Raw genomic sequence first — 18,591 nt, 5'->3', positions numbered from 1 at the left:
ACGTTAATGTATTTTTATTTTATGACTTCTTATGATACATTAATTAGGAACACAGCTCATAAGAATCATGGCACATTTGGTTTTTTTAATATGGAACTCATGATTTAATACTAGGTTTGAAAGGCAACTACAGATCAAATAAGCTGATGGGGAGCCATGATGAATGAGCTCACTGCTGTGATATATGTTTCACAAGCAGGTTACAACACACTACTGGGGTGGGGAGAATAGATAGACCTCTGGGAGCAATGATGGCTCTGGTCCCCCCAGTCTACTTTCTGCTAGTTGCAGACTTACTATGCCAAAAAGCTGCCTTTGGAGGTTGAATTGCACACTTGAGAGGGTCCTTCGAAACATTTGGGCTCTAGTCACATGCCTAGTTTGTCTGTGCCCTAATCCTGCCCTAAGGATCCATAATTGCATCCTGCAGTTTTCCTCCAAGTTAAATTCCTTCAAATGCAAATATCACCCTCTTGGCTATTTACTAATTCAAAACAGAACCCAGTTCTCATGTTGCCCACCGTGCTTTGGAGTCTCCTGTGTAGACTGCTGTCAAGATTTTTAATACACCAGAAACAGACCACTTTATACTGTAGGGTCTATGCCAGTGATGCTCAAAACTGTCCTGGGGGACCACCAGTCAGGTTTTCAGAATATCCATAATGAGATAGGTCTGCATGCCTACTACTTCCTTTATATGCAAGTTTCACTCATGCATATTCATTAGGGATATTCTCAAAACTCGACTGACTGGTGGTCCTCCAGGACAAATAAGGGAATCACTGGTCTATGATATTACAGAAAAGAAGGAAAAGGAGCACACCAGTAGATGATTTGGTCTTTATGCATCATCAATTTCTACATTTGTATTTAATGATTGAGGTGTTCCAGTGTCATTTCAATACAATAAAGCAGTGATTCTCAACTTTCTCCTGGAGGTACACTTGGAGGGGCATTTTCAAAAGGGACATCCTCGTAAAATGACCCGATCCAGGGGCGGGGAAACCAGTATTTTTGAAACAAGATGGGCATCCATCTTTCGTTTCGATAATACCGTCAGTGACATCCAAATCCTGAAATGTGGTCGTCCTTAGAGATGGCCGTCCCTAGACATGGACGTTTGATTTTCAGCGATTTTTGAAACCAAGGACATCCATCTTAGAAATGATCAAATGCAAGCCATTCGGTCATGGGAGGAGCCAGCATTTGTAGTGCACTGGTCCCCCTGCCATGCCAGGACACCAACCGGGCACCCTAGAGGGCACTGCAGTGGACTTCATAAACTGCTCCCAGGTGCATAGCTCCCTTTTCTTGTGTGCTGAGCCCCCCAACCCCCCCCCCCCCAAAAAACCCCCCACTATCCACAACTGTACACCACTACCATAGCCCTTACCGGTGAAGGGGGACACCTAGATGTGGGTACAGTGGGTTTCTGGTGGGTTTTGGAGGGCTCGCTGTTTCCTCCACAAATGAAACAGGTAGGGGGGGTATGGGCCTGGGTCTGCCTGTCTGAAGTGCACTGCACCCACCAAAACTGCTCCAGGGACCTGCATACTGCTGTGATGGACCTGAGTATGACATCTGAGGCTGGCACAAAATATTTTTAAAGATGTTTTTGAGGGTGGGAGGGGGTCTAGTGACCATTAGGGGAGTAAGGGGAGGTCATCCCCGATTCTCTCCAGTGGTCATGTCGTCATTTCGGGCACCTTTTTGTGCCCTGGTCATAAGAAAAACACAACCAGGTAAAGTCATCCAAGTGTTCGTCAGAGACGCCCTTGTTTCTTTCGATTATGGGTCGAGGATGTCCAAGTGTTAGGCATGCCCAAGTCCCGCCTTCGCTATGCCTCCGACATGCCCCCTTGAAATTTGGCCACCCCTGCGACGGAAAGCAGTTGGGGTCGTCCAAAATCGGCTTTCGATTATACCGATTTGGACGACCCTGGGAGAAGGACGTCCATCTTCCGATTTATGTCGAAAGATGGGCATCCTTCTCTTTCGAAAATGAGCCCATTGGTGAGTCAGGTTTTCAGGATCACCACAATGAATAGTCATGATATAAATCTGCATATCATGGGTCTCCAATATAAGGTAAAAAAAAAAACAAGATATGCAAATTTATCTCATGCATATTCATTACAGTGATGTGCAAGAAAAAGTGTATTCAAGGTTCTCACACAAAATTTGTTCATGAGACATTGAGTTGAAATGTTATAAATATTTCTTTCCCTCATATATGAAATAGTAAAATATGGCAGGAAGAAAGCATTAAAAACAATTTTTATAACACTTAAATAATTTTAGGATCTTTTTACTAAGCTGTGGCATAAAGTGGCCTTTGCACTCCCTAGCGCAATTGTTTCCTGTGTGTTAAAACCATTTTTGCCACAGCCGTAAAATGGACGATTTTCCATTTTTTATATTACTGGTGATGCTCTGTTACTAGCAATATAATGAAGAGTCCAGTGATAATACAAAAATATACAGTCCCTGTTGTACAATAAAGCACGAGGAAAAAGACCTCAAAACACCCAAACACTTGTTATAATTTCAGCATCTTTCACTGGGGTTGTATCATTCATCATTGCTCTTAAAAAAAAAAACCTTGTGATATAGTAATTTCATTTATTCCTTTTTACCCTTTTTGTAAAAATGTTTTTCAAATTTTACATTTCTATTCAAAGGTAGCACTCATTTCAAAGCACAATAATTCAGCTACATTCTTGCTTCTTAAGATTGTATTGGTAATATATGTGAAACAAGAAAAATCAAGCACTTAACTGACACCTGACAGCAGCCAGACCCATTTCACTCAAACGGCCTCTTCAGGGTTTGTGCGTCGACATTAAGACATGAAAGGATGGTTTCATTCATTCAAATGATAACACTATTGCTAACATAGAAGTTCAAACTCACAAACCATCTTGCTTTATCATACAACAGTGACCATATATTTTTTGTATTATCACTGGACTCTTCATTATATTGCTAATTATCTTAGGACAATTAGAGTTTCAGCTTGTTTTCTCTATTTTATTTTTACTGGATGCTCTAATGTTGCTATTAACACACAGCCATTCAAAAAATTACCATGTGAGCACTTACCACCACCTATTTTGTAGGAGATAAGAGCTCATGCGGTAATCTTTTGCTAACCTGTTACTTTGCGCTAATGTGAATGCGCTAAGGGGTCCTTTTACAAAGCTGCATGCTTACCACAGGTTAAAATGCACTACTGCAGGGTGTGCTCAGGTATCCCGTGGTAGTTTTACCGTGTTTGTGCACTACCCATGCACTGGGGCGGAGAGTAAGTATGATCTGCTCTAATCGGTTAACGCATCTACTAACCAATTAGCGTGTGGTTAGCACATGAGCCCATACCACCTATAAAATACTGTAGGTGTAAGTGCTTACGCAGTAATGGCCACTCGCTATTGGGGAAAATTAGTGCGTGGCCATTATTGTAGAAATAAAAAAATCATCCATTTCTTGACAGTGCTAAAAGTGGTCTTAGAATGTGGGAATGTCTCATGTTGGGAATAACACAAGCCACATTTTAGCAAAAGGACCCTTAACTGGTTAGTGCAGGAACACCCCCCCCCCCCCCCCCCCCCCCCCCGACATACTCCCTCCCAAAAAAATAGCATATGGATTAGCATGCACTAAATTGGCAGATACCGCAGGATACCATTTTAAGCTGCTTTAGGCATTGGTTAGTAAAAGGGCCCCTTTGTAACTTCTAAAATGTACCTTTCTTTATCTTCATTCTGCAAAACTGCTTAAGATCCTCTGCACTTGTGCAGTATCATTCATAAGTATGCATCTGACAGTTATCTTTATGCCTGTAAGCCTTTAGCATCCCAAGGGATGTAGGCATATGAAGGTATACCTACACACCTTTTTCTCTCTCTAGACTAGACAGATATTATGTTCTTATGGTTTCACCAAATTGCATGCAATTTTCATCACAGTTAAGAGAAAGACATTAAACATTGAATTAGCCATAAAATACTGCATAACTTATATTATCATCTGTAAAATAAACATCATAAAAGGAAAAACAAAACACACAGAACTTTATCCACAAAACATGCCTGGCTTCTCCCCACAAGAAGGCGAGTCTGGAGTCTCCGTGCACTGCAGGCCTTTCATGTCATCTTTGGTTTGTCCAGCCTGTTGTCTTGGGAGCTTTGCAGGTGTGCACATCCATCGTTTCCAAACAGTCTTTGCAGCGCACAGCACAGCACCAATGAAATTTGCATTCACATTTTGACAGCCTAGTGATACGAGATGTGTCATACCCTCTTCCACAGCACATCACCTCACAGCTGTCCATGCCACGGGATGTTTGATTGCACACACGGCCAGCTGTTCCCAAGGAACCTAACAGGAAAGATAACAAAAATGGCAACATGCCACAAAACATGGCCATTAGGGATAAACGCATTTTTCAGACTGTGTTAACAAATTCAAGCATTCTATTAAATCTATTAAGTCTAAGTGCACACAAAAAGATGCCTGCAGGGATACCTTAATAGTTAAGGTCAGGGCCGCCGAGAGGGGGGGACAGGGGGGACAAAAGTCCCGGGGCCCGGGCCTCCAGGAGGGCCTGGCGCCACCGCCGCCAGGCCCGCCCTCCGTCACTCCCGGAACTAACCTTAAGCCTCCTTTCACTTCGTAGCAAGCAGCAGCAGGTCAGGCCACTCCTTCCTTCCATGTCCCGCCCTCGCCTGACGTAACGTCTGCGAGGGCGGGGCACGGAAGGAAGGAGGAGAGGTCTGCCCTGCCGCTGCTTGCTGCAAAGTGAAAGGAGGCTTAAGGTTAGTTCCAAGGGCTCGGCCCGGCGACCTCGGGTGGGTGGGCGTCGTGGGGGCCCGGCGATCTCGGGTGGGCGGCGACCTCGGGTGGGCGGGGCCTGGCGATCTCGGGTGGGCGGCGACTGCGGGTTGGGATGGGCCCGGGGGCTGCCTTGTCCCCGGGCCCGGCTCTCGGCGGCCCTGGTTAAGGTAACCTCAACACTAGAAACATTAAGGGTATTTTGAACATAAACCGCTTTGAACTGCGAGTTAGCAAAGGCAGTAAATGAAAACAAACTATATTTACTGAAGCGAATCCTATTTTGTCTTCAAAAATATCAGTCCTCTACCAAATCAGTTATTAGCAGGTAAGTTCTATTGGCTGCTGGCAGCTTGCTGGTACCTGTGGGACTACAATCCATATTCCAAGAGAAAATCTCAGCAAACTCTACTTTGGAGTATTTAGCAGGGTGCCTTTATGGAATATTTGCCTAACAGCTAAAATACTTACACCAGCCTTGGGGTGGTGTAAGCGTTCAAGCTTAAATGCCAAAGATACACATTTAGTGCATAAGTGTGAATCACCCCCACATTGCACCCAGGTTCACCCTATGTGTGCACCCTTTTGTCAAATACCCACATACTTGCAGAAAAGCATTTAGGTGGAATTTTGGCATTTACACTCGTATTTATCATTATTTTAATCATTAATGCACAAAATTGTCAAGTAAATTTGTTTTTTAACTTTAATTATTAAAATTTATTTACCACCTTTTTGAAGGAATTCATTCAAGTAAGTGTACAGCAAAAATAAATCAAACATAGGCAATAGACAATTATAGCCATAAAAATATTCAAATTACAATACAAAGTATGGCATAGTATACTACATTACAATGTCAACACAGTAGGCGATAATTCATTTTAATAGACAGCATAGGGTGTAAGCAGATGGAACATATAGATAGCAGGGCTGCATGTCGATTAAAATTATTAATCATGATTAATCACATGATTAACGGAATTGTATTTACTTCTTTATTTATTTCCCACTGCAGCAACTTGTGACTTTGGGCAAATCACTTAACCCCCCCCCCCCCCCCCCCCCCCCCATTGCTCCAGGTACAAAATAAGTACCCCTGTATATAATATGTAAACTGCTTTGATTGTAACCACAGAAAGGTGGTATATCAAATCCCAACCACCTTCCCCTCCCTACAGGACTCTTAATCTCCCTCCCTCCCACCCCCATATCCAACATCTCTCCCTTTCTCTTCCTTCCTTCCCTCCCTCTTCTCTTTTCCCAGATCCATTATCTCTATTTCTTTCATGGGGTTCATTCTCTCTCTCTTCCCTTATTCCTTCCCTCCCACTGTCCAGCACCTCTCCCTTCCTCCCCTCCACCTCCATGAGCAGCAACACAGACTTGGTGGTGAGCAGCACCAAGCTCTTCTCATGGCTGCTGGAACTCAATGAAGGTCCGCCTAGGCGGAGGAACACTGAGATCCCATGGAAAAAATAGAGATAGACGAAGGGAGTGGGAAATGGACCAGGCTGACCAGGAACGAACGAGCAGACTTCAAATGATGGTAAAGCGTTGCACATATGCTGCCTGTGGCCTGCCCCAAAGCTTTCCCTCTGGCCTGTTCTGCCTCCTCTGACATCACTTCTTTTTTCTGCATGGGTGAGATGGGTCAGAGGGAAAGTTTTGGACCAGGCTGCAGACAGCATATTTGCAACACTGTCGCTGGCAAGGATTAACAGAAGTCCATTTTTAAGATAGACTGGCATAAGGGTGGGTGATGTTGAAACACAGGTTGGGGGTAGATGTTGGATTGCACCGAGAACAGGGGTTGGTAGTGGAAGAGGATAAAAAGAGATGTCTGAAGGAGACCGGAGATGCTGCAATGCGATTAATTTTGTAAATCATGATTATAGATTAATGCATTGGTCACACAGATAACTGCAATTAAAATGCAGCCCTCAAGAGTTATAGGGGTTAGAAACTAAAGGGACTAATTTAAAGAAAGTTGCACATGAAGTCAGAAAGGCGCATGAATATAATCTCAGCTAGGGTAGGAGTGGATAAACATGTGCAGCCGGTGTCAGTCCTTGTGTGTGTGACTAGCAAGTTCGTTACTTCTTCCTTTAAAGGCCTGGGTGAAGAGCCAAGATTTCATCTGCTTCCTGAAGTAGAGATAATCTTATCTTAAGTGAAACCTTTAAGGGATTGCATTCCAGAGTGTGGAGGCTACTCTAGAGAAGGCTCATTGGAGGGTGTCACTTTGAGTGATAACCTTTGGAGAGGGTGTGGTTAGGGATATTCCTTGGGAGGACCTTAGTGACCTCAGAGGTGTGTAGAGGGAAATCCTGTTCTTCAAGTACTCCTTTAAGGGTCTTGAAGGCCAGGCACAGACTTTTAAATTGAGCCTTGTACTGTACTGGTGAGCCAATGAAGGTTTTACTATGCACTGAGGATCTTGTGTGAGCACGCAGGGAATACCGCTGAGCTAATTTAAATTATATTTAAATAAGCTCTCTGGTATTCCGCCCATATGATCAGAGCACTGCGCTCTGATCGTGTGGGCCAAATAGTGCCAAATAGTGCCTTAAATCCTAAGCCAGCTCAGGGCTGGCGTTAGGGTTAAGGTTCTTCCTCCCCTTCTAGGCAGCCTGGGCTGCCACTGTCAGTCCTGGGGATCCAGTGGACCTCCAGACCCCCCAATAGCTGAGGCCCTGGTAACCTAGTGCCCCCCAAGCCCGCACTCCCTGTACAGCAACTTGGGGAGGGCTTGAGACCTGGCAGACCTCCAGCCACTTGACCCCCCCCCCCCCCTGATAAAAGGGCAAGGGGTTGGAGGTCCGGTGGATCTCCAACCCCCCTAATACCCCCAAAAACCCTGGTGGTTCAATACGCTACACACTCCACCCCTGCACCTGCCCTGGTGGTCTAGTGGCCCTCACCCCTGTACCTCCTGGGTGATAGAGGAGAGAGAAGCATTCCTTCCTCGTCCAGTGCTGCCTCCAAAATGGTGGCACCCTCCCCTGCCCAGTGCATCCCAGGATGCACAGGCAGGGCAAGGTATGAGGTACGAGGGGAGAGGGAAGCTAGACCACCAGGATGGGTGGGAGTAGGGGGTGTAACCCACTGGGCCACCAGGAATTTTCTTTTGGTGTTGTGGGTTAGGAGGACTGGAGATCCACCGGACCTCCAGCCTCCAGTGTCGCTGTCCAGAGGGGGTGTGGGGGATTACGTGGGCACTAGGCCACCAGGGCCTTGCTTTTGGGGGGTCTGTGTTGGACAGGTTTAGCCTTTTGACAGCCCGGACCAGGATGCTGAGCTTGATGGACCTTTGGTCTGTCCCAGTATGGCAATACTTACAGTGGGGGAAATAAGTATTTGATCCCTTGCTGATTTTGTAAGTTTGCCCACTGACAAAGACATGAGCAGCCCATAATTGAAGGGTAGGTTATTGGTAACAGTGAGAGATAGCACATCACAAATTAAATCCGGAAAATCACATTGTGGAAAGTATATGAATTTATTTGCATTCTGCAGAGGGAAATAAGTATTTGATCCCCCACCAACCAGTAAGAGATCTGGCCCCTACAGACCAGGTAGATGCTCCAAATCAACTCGTTACCTGCATGACAGACAGCTGTCGGCAATGGTCACCTGTATGAAAGACACCTGTCCACAGACTCAGTGAATCAGTCAGACTCTAACCTCTACAAAATGGCCAAGAGCAAGGAGCTGTCTAAGGATGTCAGGGACAAGATCATACACCTGCACAAGGCTGGAATGGGCTACAAAACCATCAGTAAGACGCTGGGCGAGAAGGAGACAACTGTTGGTGCCATAGTAAGAAAATGGAAGAAGTACAAAATGACTGTCAATCGACAAAGATCTGGGGCTCCACGCAAAATCTCACCTCGTGGGGTATCCTTGATCATGAGGAAGGTTAGAAATCAGCCTACAACTACAAGGGGGGAACTTGTCAATGATCTCAAGGCAGCTGGGACCACTGTCACCACGAAAACCATTGGTAACACATTACGACATAACGGATTGCAATCCTGCAGTGCCCGCAAGGTCCCCCTGCTCCGGAAGGCACATGTGACAGCCCGTCTGAAGTTTGCCAGTGAACACCTGGATGATGCCGAGAGTGATTGGGAGAAGGTGCTGTGGTCAGATGAGACAAAAATTGAGCTCTTTGGCATGAACTCAACTCGCCGTGTTTGGAGGAAGAGAAATGCTGCCTATGACCCAAAGAACACCGTCCCCACTGTCAAGCATGGAGGTGGAAATGTTATGTTTTGGGGGTGTTTCTCTGCTAAGGGCACAGGACTACTTCACCGCATCAATGGGAGAATGGATGGGGCCATGTACCGTACAATTCTGAGTGACAACCTCCTTCCCTCCGCCAGGGCCTTAAAAATGGGTCGTGGCTGGGTCTTCCAGCACGACAATGACCCAAAACATACAGCCAAGGCAACAAAGGAGTGGCTCAGGAAGAAGCACATTAGGGTCATGGAGTGGCCTAGCCAGTCACCAGACCTTAATCCCATTGAAAACTTATGGAGGGAGCTGAAGCTGCGAGTTGCCAAGCGACAGCCCAGAACTCTTAATGATTTAGAGATGATCTGCAAAGAGGAGTGGACCAAAATTCCTCCTGACATTTGTGCAAACCTCATCATCAACTACAGAAGACGTCTGACCGCTGTGCTTGCCAACAAGGGTTTTGCCACCAAGTATTAGGTCTTGTTTGCCAGAGGGATTAAATACTTATTTCCCTCTGCAGAATGCAAATAAATTCATATACTTTCCACAATGTGATTTTCCGGATTTAATTTGTGATGTGCTATCTCTCACTGTTACCAATAACCTACCCTTCAATTATGGGCTGCTCATGTCTTTGTCAGTGGGCAAACTTACAAAATCAGCAAGGGATCAAATACTTATTTCCCCCACTGTATGTAACAAGTATGAGAGGATTGTGCCTGAGAGCATGCCCAGGCACAATTCTCCCTCACTTTCCCCCAAGGTTTTAGAAAAACACACACCATTGCCCAATACAATAGTGGGGGGGGGGGGGGGGGGAACATAAAATTTTTTAACCTTATAATGTGCACAATCCAATCCTTAAGATTTGGATTTTTCAACCAGCCATCGCTGAAGAGTTGGTTATAATGCATCATCATCTTTTTTTGGCACCAAGCCTTCCTCTTATTTACTGTTGTCACACATCTGTGTCAGTACTGCTGATATTGATTGCTCCTGAAATGTGGCTATCTAGGGACTGCTTGGTTTGCCAATAAATTTGATGCAGCAATAGTGCTAAATTTTTGTTATATGTTAAACAAAATTCTAACAAAATTAACAAATACATTTTTTTAACAGAATTGCAAAAACACAATATAGCAATGTCAAGGAATTCACGAGACAGATGAGTAAGACGGCCCATACAGCATCACACACATCGCGTGAACTGCATCATTCATTGACTTCTCTACTAAAAATACCAGTGTGTTTAAAAAAAAAAACCTATGGGGTAATATTCAGCCCACAGTGGTAAGCGACTTCTAAGGTGGATATTCAATGTTCAATGCTGGGGCAAGTGTGGCTCCAGGCATTGACTATCAGGGTATGACCCATGACCTGGAAGTTAACCGGACACTGACCAATATTCAGACTGGTGCCTAGTTAACCTAGTGCAAATCATCACTAACCAGCTAAGTTGCCTCTCCACCTTATCTCTGCCCCTGGCCCACCCCTAACCTACTTAGTTAGGGGATGGCTGGTTAGTAGTGATACTGGCACTAACCAGTTAAGTGCCACTGAATATTATCAACCAACTAGCTCAGCAGGATTTAACCGGGCAGGAGCCTCTCCTGCCTGGTTAAACCCTTTTGAATATCAACCCCCTAAATTCTTCCAGACCTTGCGATTCCTTCTAGTCAGGAATAACAATAGCAACCTGCTAACAAGTCTTATGCCAACAAAATTGTGAATTATTAGCGGTTTGTATCAAGCATCTACACTGAAGTAATTCTAAAAATGTAGATAGATTCCCTATTGAAGCACAAAGAAACATAGATGTTAGCATGGCCTAACCTGAAAGTTAGCCTAACTAGGCCTCTAGGAGATAATGCAGGCATTTCTGATATCCCCCCCCCCCCCCCCCCCCGAATCTGACCCCTGATGATGTCAGTATAAGTAGACAGGATATCTCCCTACCTGGTGGGATTAGTTTACAAGGGCAGCCAGGTAGGCTATCTTTGAGAACTGGATCTTCAAAGGAATACATACCTCCTTGGTAATCAGGAGACAGCAGATCAAAGAAACCAAAATTTGACACAGGAAGGTGATGGAAAAAGACAATTCAGGTATATATAAGCACACACAGAATCAGGGGGACATAGAAACACACGCACACATTCATACCTACACATTCATGCTCCACACACACAGCCCTCCTCAGCCACCTACAGACGGACAGACACCTATATACCCTAAACACACACAGAGTAACTCTGAGTTACTCCCGGTGTCCGGCCAGTCAAGAACAACCTTAGTTTTAGGAACCAGACAGGGAACGGGAAGGACTGGTTGTTTGCCCTTTGCCGTGGCATGTTGCAACAGGTAAAAGCCGACCGATTACTAAGGGAACATTGGGCAATAAGGGGAGTTCCTGGTTCCAAGACTCTCAGGGCCACATGGACCCTGGGAGTGCGAGGCCCTGTGCCAGCCCTCATTGTGATTGTGCCCCTACAGACCTGCGCCCTGTGCAGCTGCACTGCTCACATAGCCCTTGGGACAGCCTTGAGAGTGAGTATGCAACTCTGTTAGAAAGCAGAAAAGCAAAATTAGAAGGGACAGGGAAACCGCTCAGATGTCACAAGAGCATTACCGAGGAGCTAGAGACTACAGCAAAGGAAATGACAACAGACTCTTCGAGACCAGGCAAGCTGCTGTTTTAAGCCTAATGCTGTTGTAAACACAGAAACAGAATATTCTACCTGCTCCGCTACACACAGTATGATTGAGTGTGAAATTTATTAGCAGATGAAAAAAGGCTGTGCTCCTGGTTATGTCAGCAAGAAGATCCTGAACCAACACACAGACAGTTCTACCTGATGTGAGAGAGTGGGTGCCCGTGCAGGATCGATATTCAAAGTGATTTAACCAGGAAGGAGGCTCCTGAATAGTTAAATCACATGTGCAGGGTTATCCAGCAGCATTTAACTGCATAGTGCAGCTAAATATCCCCACCAACTGCCCAAGACGAAACTATGTTGTGGGCAGTTTGGGGCGAAGTCGGCACTTATGCAGTTAAGTGCTGATATGCAGCACTTAACTGGATAAGCTAACTAGACAAATCAGACCACATACAACATAGTCCTCTTTTTGCCAGTTTCACTTATTCTGGTTAAAGGCTGACTATCTAGCTATAACCAGATAAGTGCCGGTCAGCCACACATATCCAGATACTCAATGCGGGTGGTTGGACATGGCCCACAGGGCTGGCTCAAGGGATAGTAGTGCCCTGAGCCTATTTACTTTAGTGGCACCCCCCCTCCCCAACACACATATTACATTGGTACCGGTGCCCCTTCCCTTCCCCCCTCAGGTTCAGCATCTTCCCCCCCCCCCCAATCCAGTCTCTTTCTCCCTCCTCTGCCCTCCTTCCCGTGAGTCTGGCACTGCTCCCTCACCTCTCTCACTCCTCCGTGGTCCTGTAAAGTTTACATCGGGGCAGCAGCAGCAGTATGACAGGCTGCCTTCGGCCACACCCTGGGTTTTCCCTCTGCTGCATACCACCCACAGAAAATTGCATCAGTGGAGGCTGGATGTGGCAGCGGGAAGATCCAGGGGCTGGTTGAAGACAGCCTGTCATGGTGCTGCTGCTAATGCCGGTAACCAACATAAATTTACAGGACCGCAGATGTGTAAGAGAGGTGAAGGAGCAGTGCTGGACCCATGGAGAGAGGGAAGAGAGGAGGGAGGAGACCGGAACAGGAGGTTGGAGGAAGAAAAGCCTTAACCTGTAGACCAGGTGAGGTCAGAGGCTGGGTAATTTGGCACCCTTAATTGCCAGCGCCTTGGGCCAGAGCCTCACCTGGTCCAATGGTTAAGCTGGCCCTGAAGGCCCGGCATTGAATATCCAGGCACAAAGGACTACAAAATCACTGACTGCCGCCAGCTGAATATTTACCTCAACAGTAACATACATTTTATGTGAATAAAACCTCATTCCTCAAAAACAGAATGAACACAGGGACACAGGTTCATTGTTACTTATTTATTTCAATTCCATTTCCACGAAGATTCCTGAAAATCTGTAGAAAACTTTCTCACTTTGAGACAGAGAGGTGATGGGTGCACTTCCAGCATCCATCTCAGAAGATATCACCAGAAGTTCTCCAGAGCCTACTGGACCTAACATCGTGGACTGGCATCTGACATACAGTATGAACATATCAGCTGGTTCTGTGTGTAAACCACATATTTCTGAACAGAAACACATAAGTACAGAGCTTATGACAAAGAAAGAAATCTAATACTTCACCTTGTGAAAATTGAATTGAAAAACCTAAAAAAGAAACGTTTTTAAAACTTTAAGGTAAATTATTTTTCTGGCCAATATCCAAAGGGGAGTTAACCGGCCGGGAATGGCCGCCGACCGGTTAACTTGCTTGTATGTGGCTAGCTGGTCATTTTCAGCAACACTTAACCGGTTAGTGGCTCTGAACATGACCTTTTAACGCCGAAGTGGAAGCCGGCTACACCAGGGGCATTTCAGGGTGTGAGTCCAAATTAGCTTCCAATATTCAGAGCTAACTGGCCATGTTTACGGCATAGATAGGACCATATACATAACTGTTAGCCCATGACCAGTTAAGTCTGGCATTGAATTTCCGGTTTTAGTGCTAGTGATGGACAAAAAAAAAAAAACGCTGTTCACCACCGGCTAAATATCAGCCGGTTTGTTCTTAAAGGTGATTATAGATTCTCTACTATCCAACACTTAATCTGCTATCACTCTGGATCCCAGATAACCATCTGAAAAGAATACAAAGGAAAATAATGGGGAAAGGCTTTAAAAAAAAATCAGGGCTCACAAGGAAAGGAAAAGTTTTTAGTTTGATAACTTACCTGATTATATACTTTGAAGAAATACCTGTGAAAAAGAAAAAGCAATAATAGCCCAAATAGAAAGAGTTTAAACTTAATGGTAAAGCACTTGGGGGTAATTTTATGAAACCTTTTCATGTGTTAAGCAAGCCTTGCATGAACAAAAGGAATTTTATGAACTTGTGTATCTGCAAATGCATGGGAAAAGTAGGTGTGCAGAAAAAACATGTGTACGTTTACATGGACCATGCATGGGTGGTCTCAGGGGTGGGGTGGAGTAGACGCTGTGCATTTTATAAAATAAGAGAGAGAGGTGTGACTGGTTATAAAAAATTATCTCCTGATGAGGAAGTGACGTCACCACCCGAAATGGCTGCCTGAGCCACGAGCTCCGACTAGCCCCAAGCTACCAGGACTCCCACTGATAATACCTTACACAAACGCGACCTCTAAGTACGTGAGAATTGCATCTGAAACCAGCGGTAAGCGATATATGAATAGTTCCAGAGCCCCGAGAGCCCCGAGAGTCAGTTTACAAGCGTTCGCATATAAGGGCCCAACCGCGGACATGAGCGCGCCAACACTTGAGCTGCACCAGCCAGACTCCCGAGGGGGCAGCCCAACGCAACTTTCCCCACCGTTATTCGCCACGGGCGAGGGACACTTGCCAGAGGAAAACCGCATGCAAGAGATTCGGGGGTGGCTACAGGAAATAAAAGCAGATATTATAGCAGCAGTGCGAGCGGACATTACTATGCTGGGGGCGGAACTTCGCGGAGAAATTGGCGCGTTGGGTATAAGAGTAGCTGAAACGGAAGACCGATTGGAAGAACATACTGAACTACTCCAAACTTTTGACGCGCAACTCCGGGACGCCAAGCAGGAGACTCAGCAGATCTGGGACAAAGTAGAGGACCTAGAAAATCGCAGTCGCCGATGCAATGTGAGATTTCGGGGCCTTCCCGACACGCCACAATACCTAGACTGCGAACTGACTATACAAAAACTTGCTAGCGCATTACTTAAGGAACGCCAGATTATTAAAGATCCCGCAGAAATTCAACTGGTACGAGCACACAGAGCCTTGGGCAGCATGAACTCAAACCGTCCAAAAGATATCATTGCCTGCTTTAGCGATTTTAAACTAAAGGAGCAGATAATGCAGGCCTCGCGCACCACACCAGGATTTCAATGGGACTCCTATCATATAGAGTGTTACCAGGATTTGGCTGCTACTACATTGAAACGAAGAGCGGAGCTTCGACCCTTTACGAAATTCCTCGCTGATAAAGGCATCAAGTACAGATGGGGCCATCCATTTGTGCTTAGATTTTATAAAGATGGGAAACAACATCAGGTCCGGGACATCGCAGAAGTAGCGGAGATTTTTCCGGAAGACGGACCAAGTGGAGAAACCGCGACATCAACGAAACAGAAACTATCAGCAGGAGACAAGCCACGCTGGCAACGAGTTACTGCAGGAAAGGGACGGCTACAGCGCCAGCACTCGGGTACCCAGCTAAGAAGAACTGAAAATACAACCCGAACATAGAGCGCAATTCATGCTGCAGGGAAACGAGATAAGAGACCTTAAACTGATGACTATAATGTTACAAATGATGATTTGAATTTGGCTAAAAAAAAAAAAAAAAATAGTGTAAGGCAATGTACACAGGCAGGAATGGCCTGACAAAGATATAATACTCAATTGCCTGATGAAGTGGGGATCAAGCTGTTTACTGATAATAAATGAGGGGGGGGGGGTCACTTTCTTCTCTGACATCCTTATGAGTATAACACAGGGATGTCTTATGGAGGGTAGGGCGGGTATGGGAGTTAATAGTTGGGGGGGAATAGTTCAGATTATCATCAAAATGAGGGTTGGGGAGAGAGAATTACAATTAGGTACAGTCCAGAACCAGAGGCGATGCGATGAGCTAGACATAACAGTAATAAGGGGGGGATGAGTACTCTAACGTGTATGACCCTTAATGTAAAGGGGCTTAATTCACCGGGAAAACGTCAGCTCATGTTTAAAGAGATCCAACGCCTAAAGGCAGACATAGCATTCATTCAGGAAACACACCTAGTTCAGACGGCTGAACGGCTATGCTGTGCAAAGAGAAATCAGCAAATATTTTTTGCATCTAACTGCCTGGAAAAAAAAAAGAATGGAGTATTGATAGTACTCTCTCGTAAATACCCCTGGCAAGTACAGCGTGTGATCAGAGACAAAAGGGGTAGATACCTATTGTTGATAGTGAAAACGGAGGGGGAGACACTATCGCTTTTAAATATCTATGCGCCCAACGACCAACAAGGGGCCTTCTATCTAGACGTGTCGATACTTCTTACTAAATATATTGAGGGTACCCTACTGATTGGCGGAGATTTTAACCTTACGCTACATCCCACGTTAGACAATACCACACAGGGGATTCGATACTCACAAGCTGACCGGGCCCAATTACACAAATTTATGAGACAATGGCAGATAGTGGACATATGGAGGCAGATCAATCCGCAAACGAGAGGGTATACATATTATTCGGCGGTACATAAATCTCAATCTCGCATAGACCTATGGCTAGGGCCACCGACTTTACTTTCCACTGTAGAAGATATCCAGATACATCCTAGGACATGGTCAGACCATGCTCCGGTGGTGCTGGAGCTAAGGAGGAAAACACGAAACTTGGAGAAGCCACAATGGCGCTTCAATGACTCGTTGCTAGCAGATCCGGCAATAGTCACTAGGCTAGAAGCAGATATCAAAGAATACATTGACCTCAATGATAATGGAGAGGTGTCTTCTGGAATACTCTGGGAAGGTTGCAAGGCCGTGATCAGGGGAAAAGTCATCTCCATCCAGGCACATGTTGAGCGACAGGCGAGAGCACGGACACAGCAGATACATGCAGAATTGATGGCCCTTAGTGAGCGAGCTACCCAGCAGGGGGAGACAGGGGACATACAACACCAGATGCATAATTTAAGGATGGAACTTAGGGAGCTCCAACTGGCAGAGATCACTGAACAATTGCAACGAGTAAGACAGACCTATTTTGAATTCGGGAATAAGGCCTCACGGCTACTTGCCCATAAATTGAAAAAATGGTCTACAAATACACATATCACCTCGATTCGGGATATAGACGGGAATATGCATACCACACGAGACGACATTGGAGCGGTATTCGCCCACTTCTATACAACATTATACCAATGTGAGGGGACCTTAGATCAACAACAGGCCCAAAGTTATCTAACCCACGCCATGCTTCCTCAGTTATCACTAATAGAGGGGGAGATGCTCTCAGCCCCTATTACATCAGATGAGGTGGTATGGGCGATACGAGACCTACCACATGGCAAAGTGCCAGGGCCCGATGGCTATACTAATAAATTTTATAAATGCTATAGTAAGCAATTGATACCATTATTGGTCCGAGCCTTCAATGAAATTGAACTCCAACACGAGTTGCCGGCTACCTGGAGATTGGCAAATGTTATAGTCCTGCAGAAACCCGGGAAGGATCCGCAGCAGTGTAATTCCTATCGCCCAATATCACTCTTGGGATCCGACTACAAAATCTTTACCAAAATATTAGCTAAAAGGCTACAAAAGTTCATGCCGAAATTAGTACATGGGGACCAAACGGGCTTTATTGTAGGACGGCAAGCATTTGATAATGTTAGGAGAGCACTACATTTGATCCATGAGTCAGTTAGCACCCGACAACCCATGATGCTCCTTTCATTAGATGCAGAAAAGGCGTTTGATCGGGTTAATTGGGCCTTCATGTTTGAAGTCCTGGAACATATGGGCTTTACGGGTCGATTTCTTCTTTGGCTTCGACTACTATATGCTCAGCCATTGGCGGTCTTACGGATCAACGGGTCTAGTTCCCGCCCTATCACATTAGAACGGGGAATGCGGCAGGGTTGTGCGTTATCACCATTATTATTCGCCTTGACCATGGAACCTTTAGCACAACACATACGCCAAAATCCTTACATACATGGTCTAAAGATAGGACACATAACCCATAAAATCATGCTATTTGCGGATGATGTCCTTTTAACGGTGACAACCCCTAGCGAATCGTTACCTCAGGTAATACAAGAATTGAATCACTATGGTCAGTTATCTGGGTTTCGTGTGAATATGGCCAAATCAGAGGTTTTAGGACTTGGGATACCACAGACGGAAGAGGGCTTGTTACGGCAGCAATTCCCGGTCAAATGGGTTACCCGAACTCTTAGATATCTGGGTATTCAATTAACACCTAACTTGGGGGATCTCCATCAGGCTAATTTCCCGCCAAAGCTTCAGGAACTTTTTCGGGATCTAGATAAATGGGAGGGCTTAGAATTATCTTGGTTGGGAAGGGTGGCAGCTATAAAAATGATGATATTGCCCAAGCTGTTATATTTATTTCTCGCGTTACCATTGCCAATGCCGAAGGGTTTCTTTCGCCAACTAAATCGAAAAGTTTTTGCCTATATCTGGCAGCATAAACCACCAAGAGTCAGAGCAAACGTCCTATACCAATCTAAAAAACAGGGTGGTATGGGAGTACCAAACTTCGCCCTATACCACCAAGCAGCACAACTACGAGTGTTAGCGGAGTGGACTATTGGTAATGCAAAACCATGGCT

At 45.4% G+C, this 18,591-nt stretch overlaps 1 protein-coding gene across 1 annotated transcript in view; it reads right to left on the bottom strand.

Moving 5' to 3' along the window:
* Window positions 1–4,150: 4,150 nt before the first annotated feature.
* Window positions 4,151–18,591, bottom strand: part of WNT2 (Wnt family member 2) — a 65,817-nt gene continuing 51,376 nt past the window's right edge. The window contains exon 5 of the mRNA XM_030216835.1: window positions 4,151–4,380. Coding sequence (XP_030072695.1) covers window positions 4,151–4,380 — 230 coding nt within the window. The remainder of the gene's footprint in view (window positions 4,381–18,591) is intronic.

This window comes from Microcaecilia unicolor, chromosome 10, assembly GCF_901765095.1.
Source record: "Microcaecilia unicolor chromosome 10, aMicUni1.1, whole genome shotgun sequence".
In the NCBI taxonomy this organism is placed as follows: domain Eukaryota; kingdom Metazoa; phylum Chordata; class Amphibia; order Gymnophiona; family Siphonopidae; genus Microcaecilia; species Microcaecilia unicolor.
This window is presented reverse-complemented; position numbering and strand designations above follow the sequence as displayed.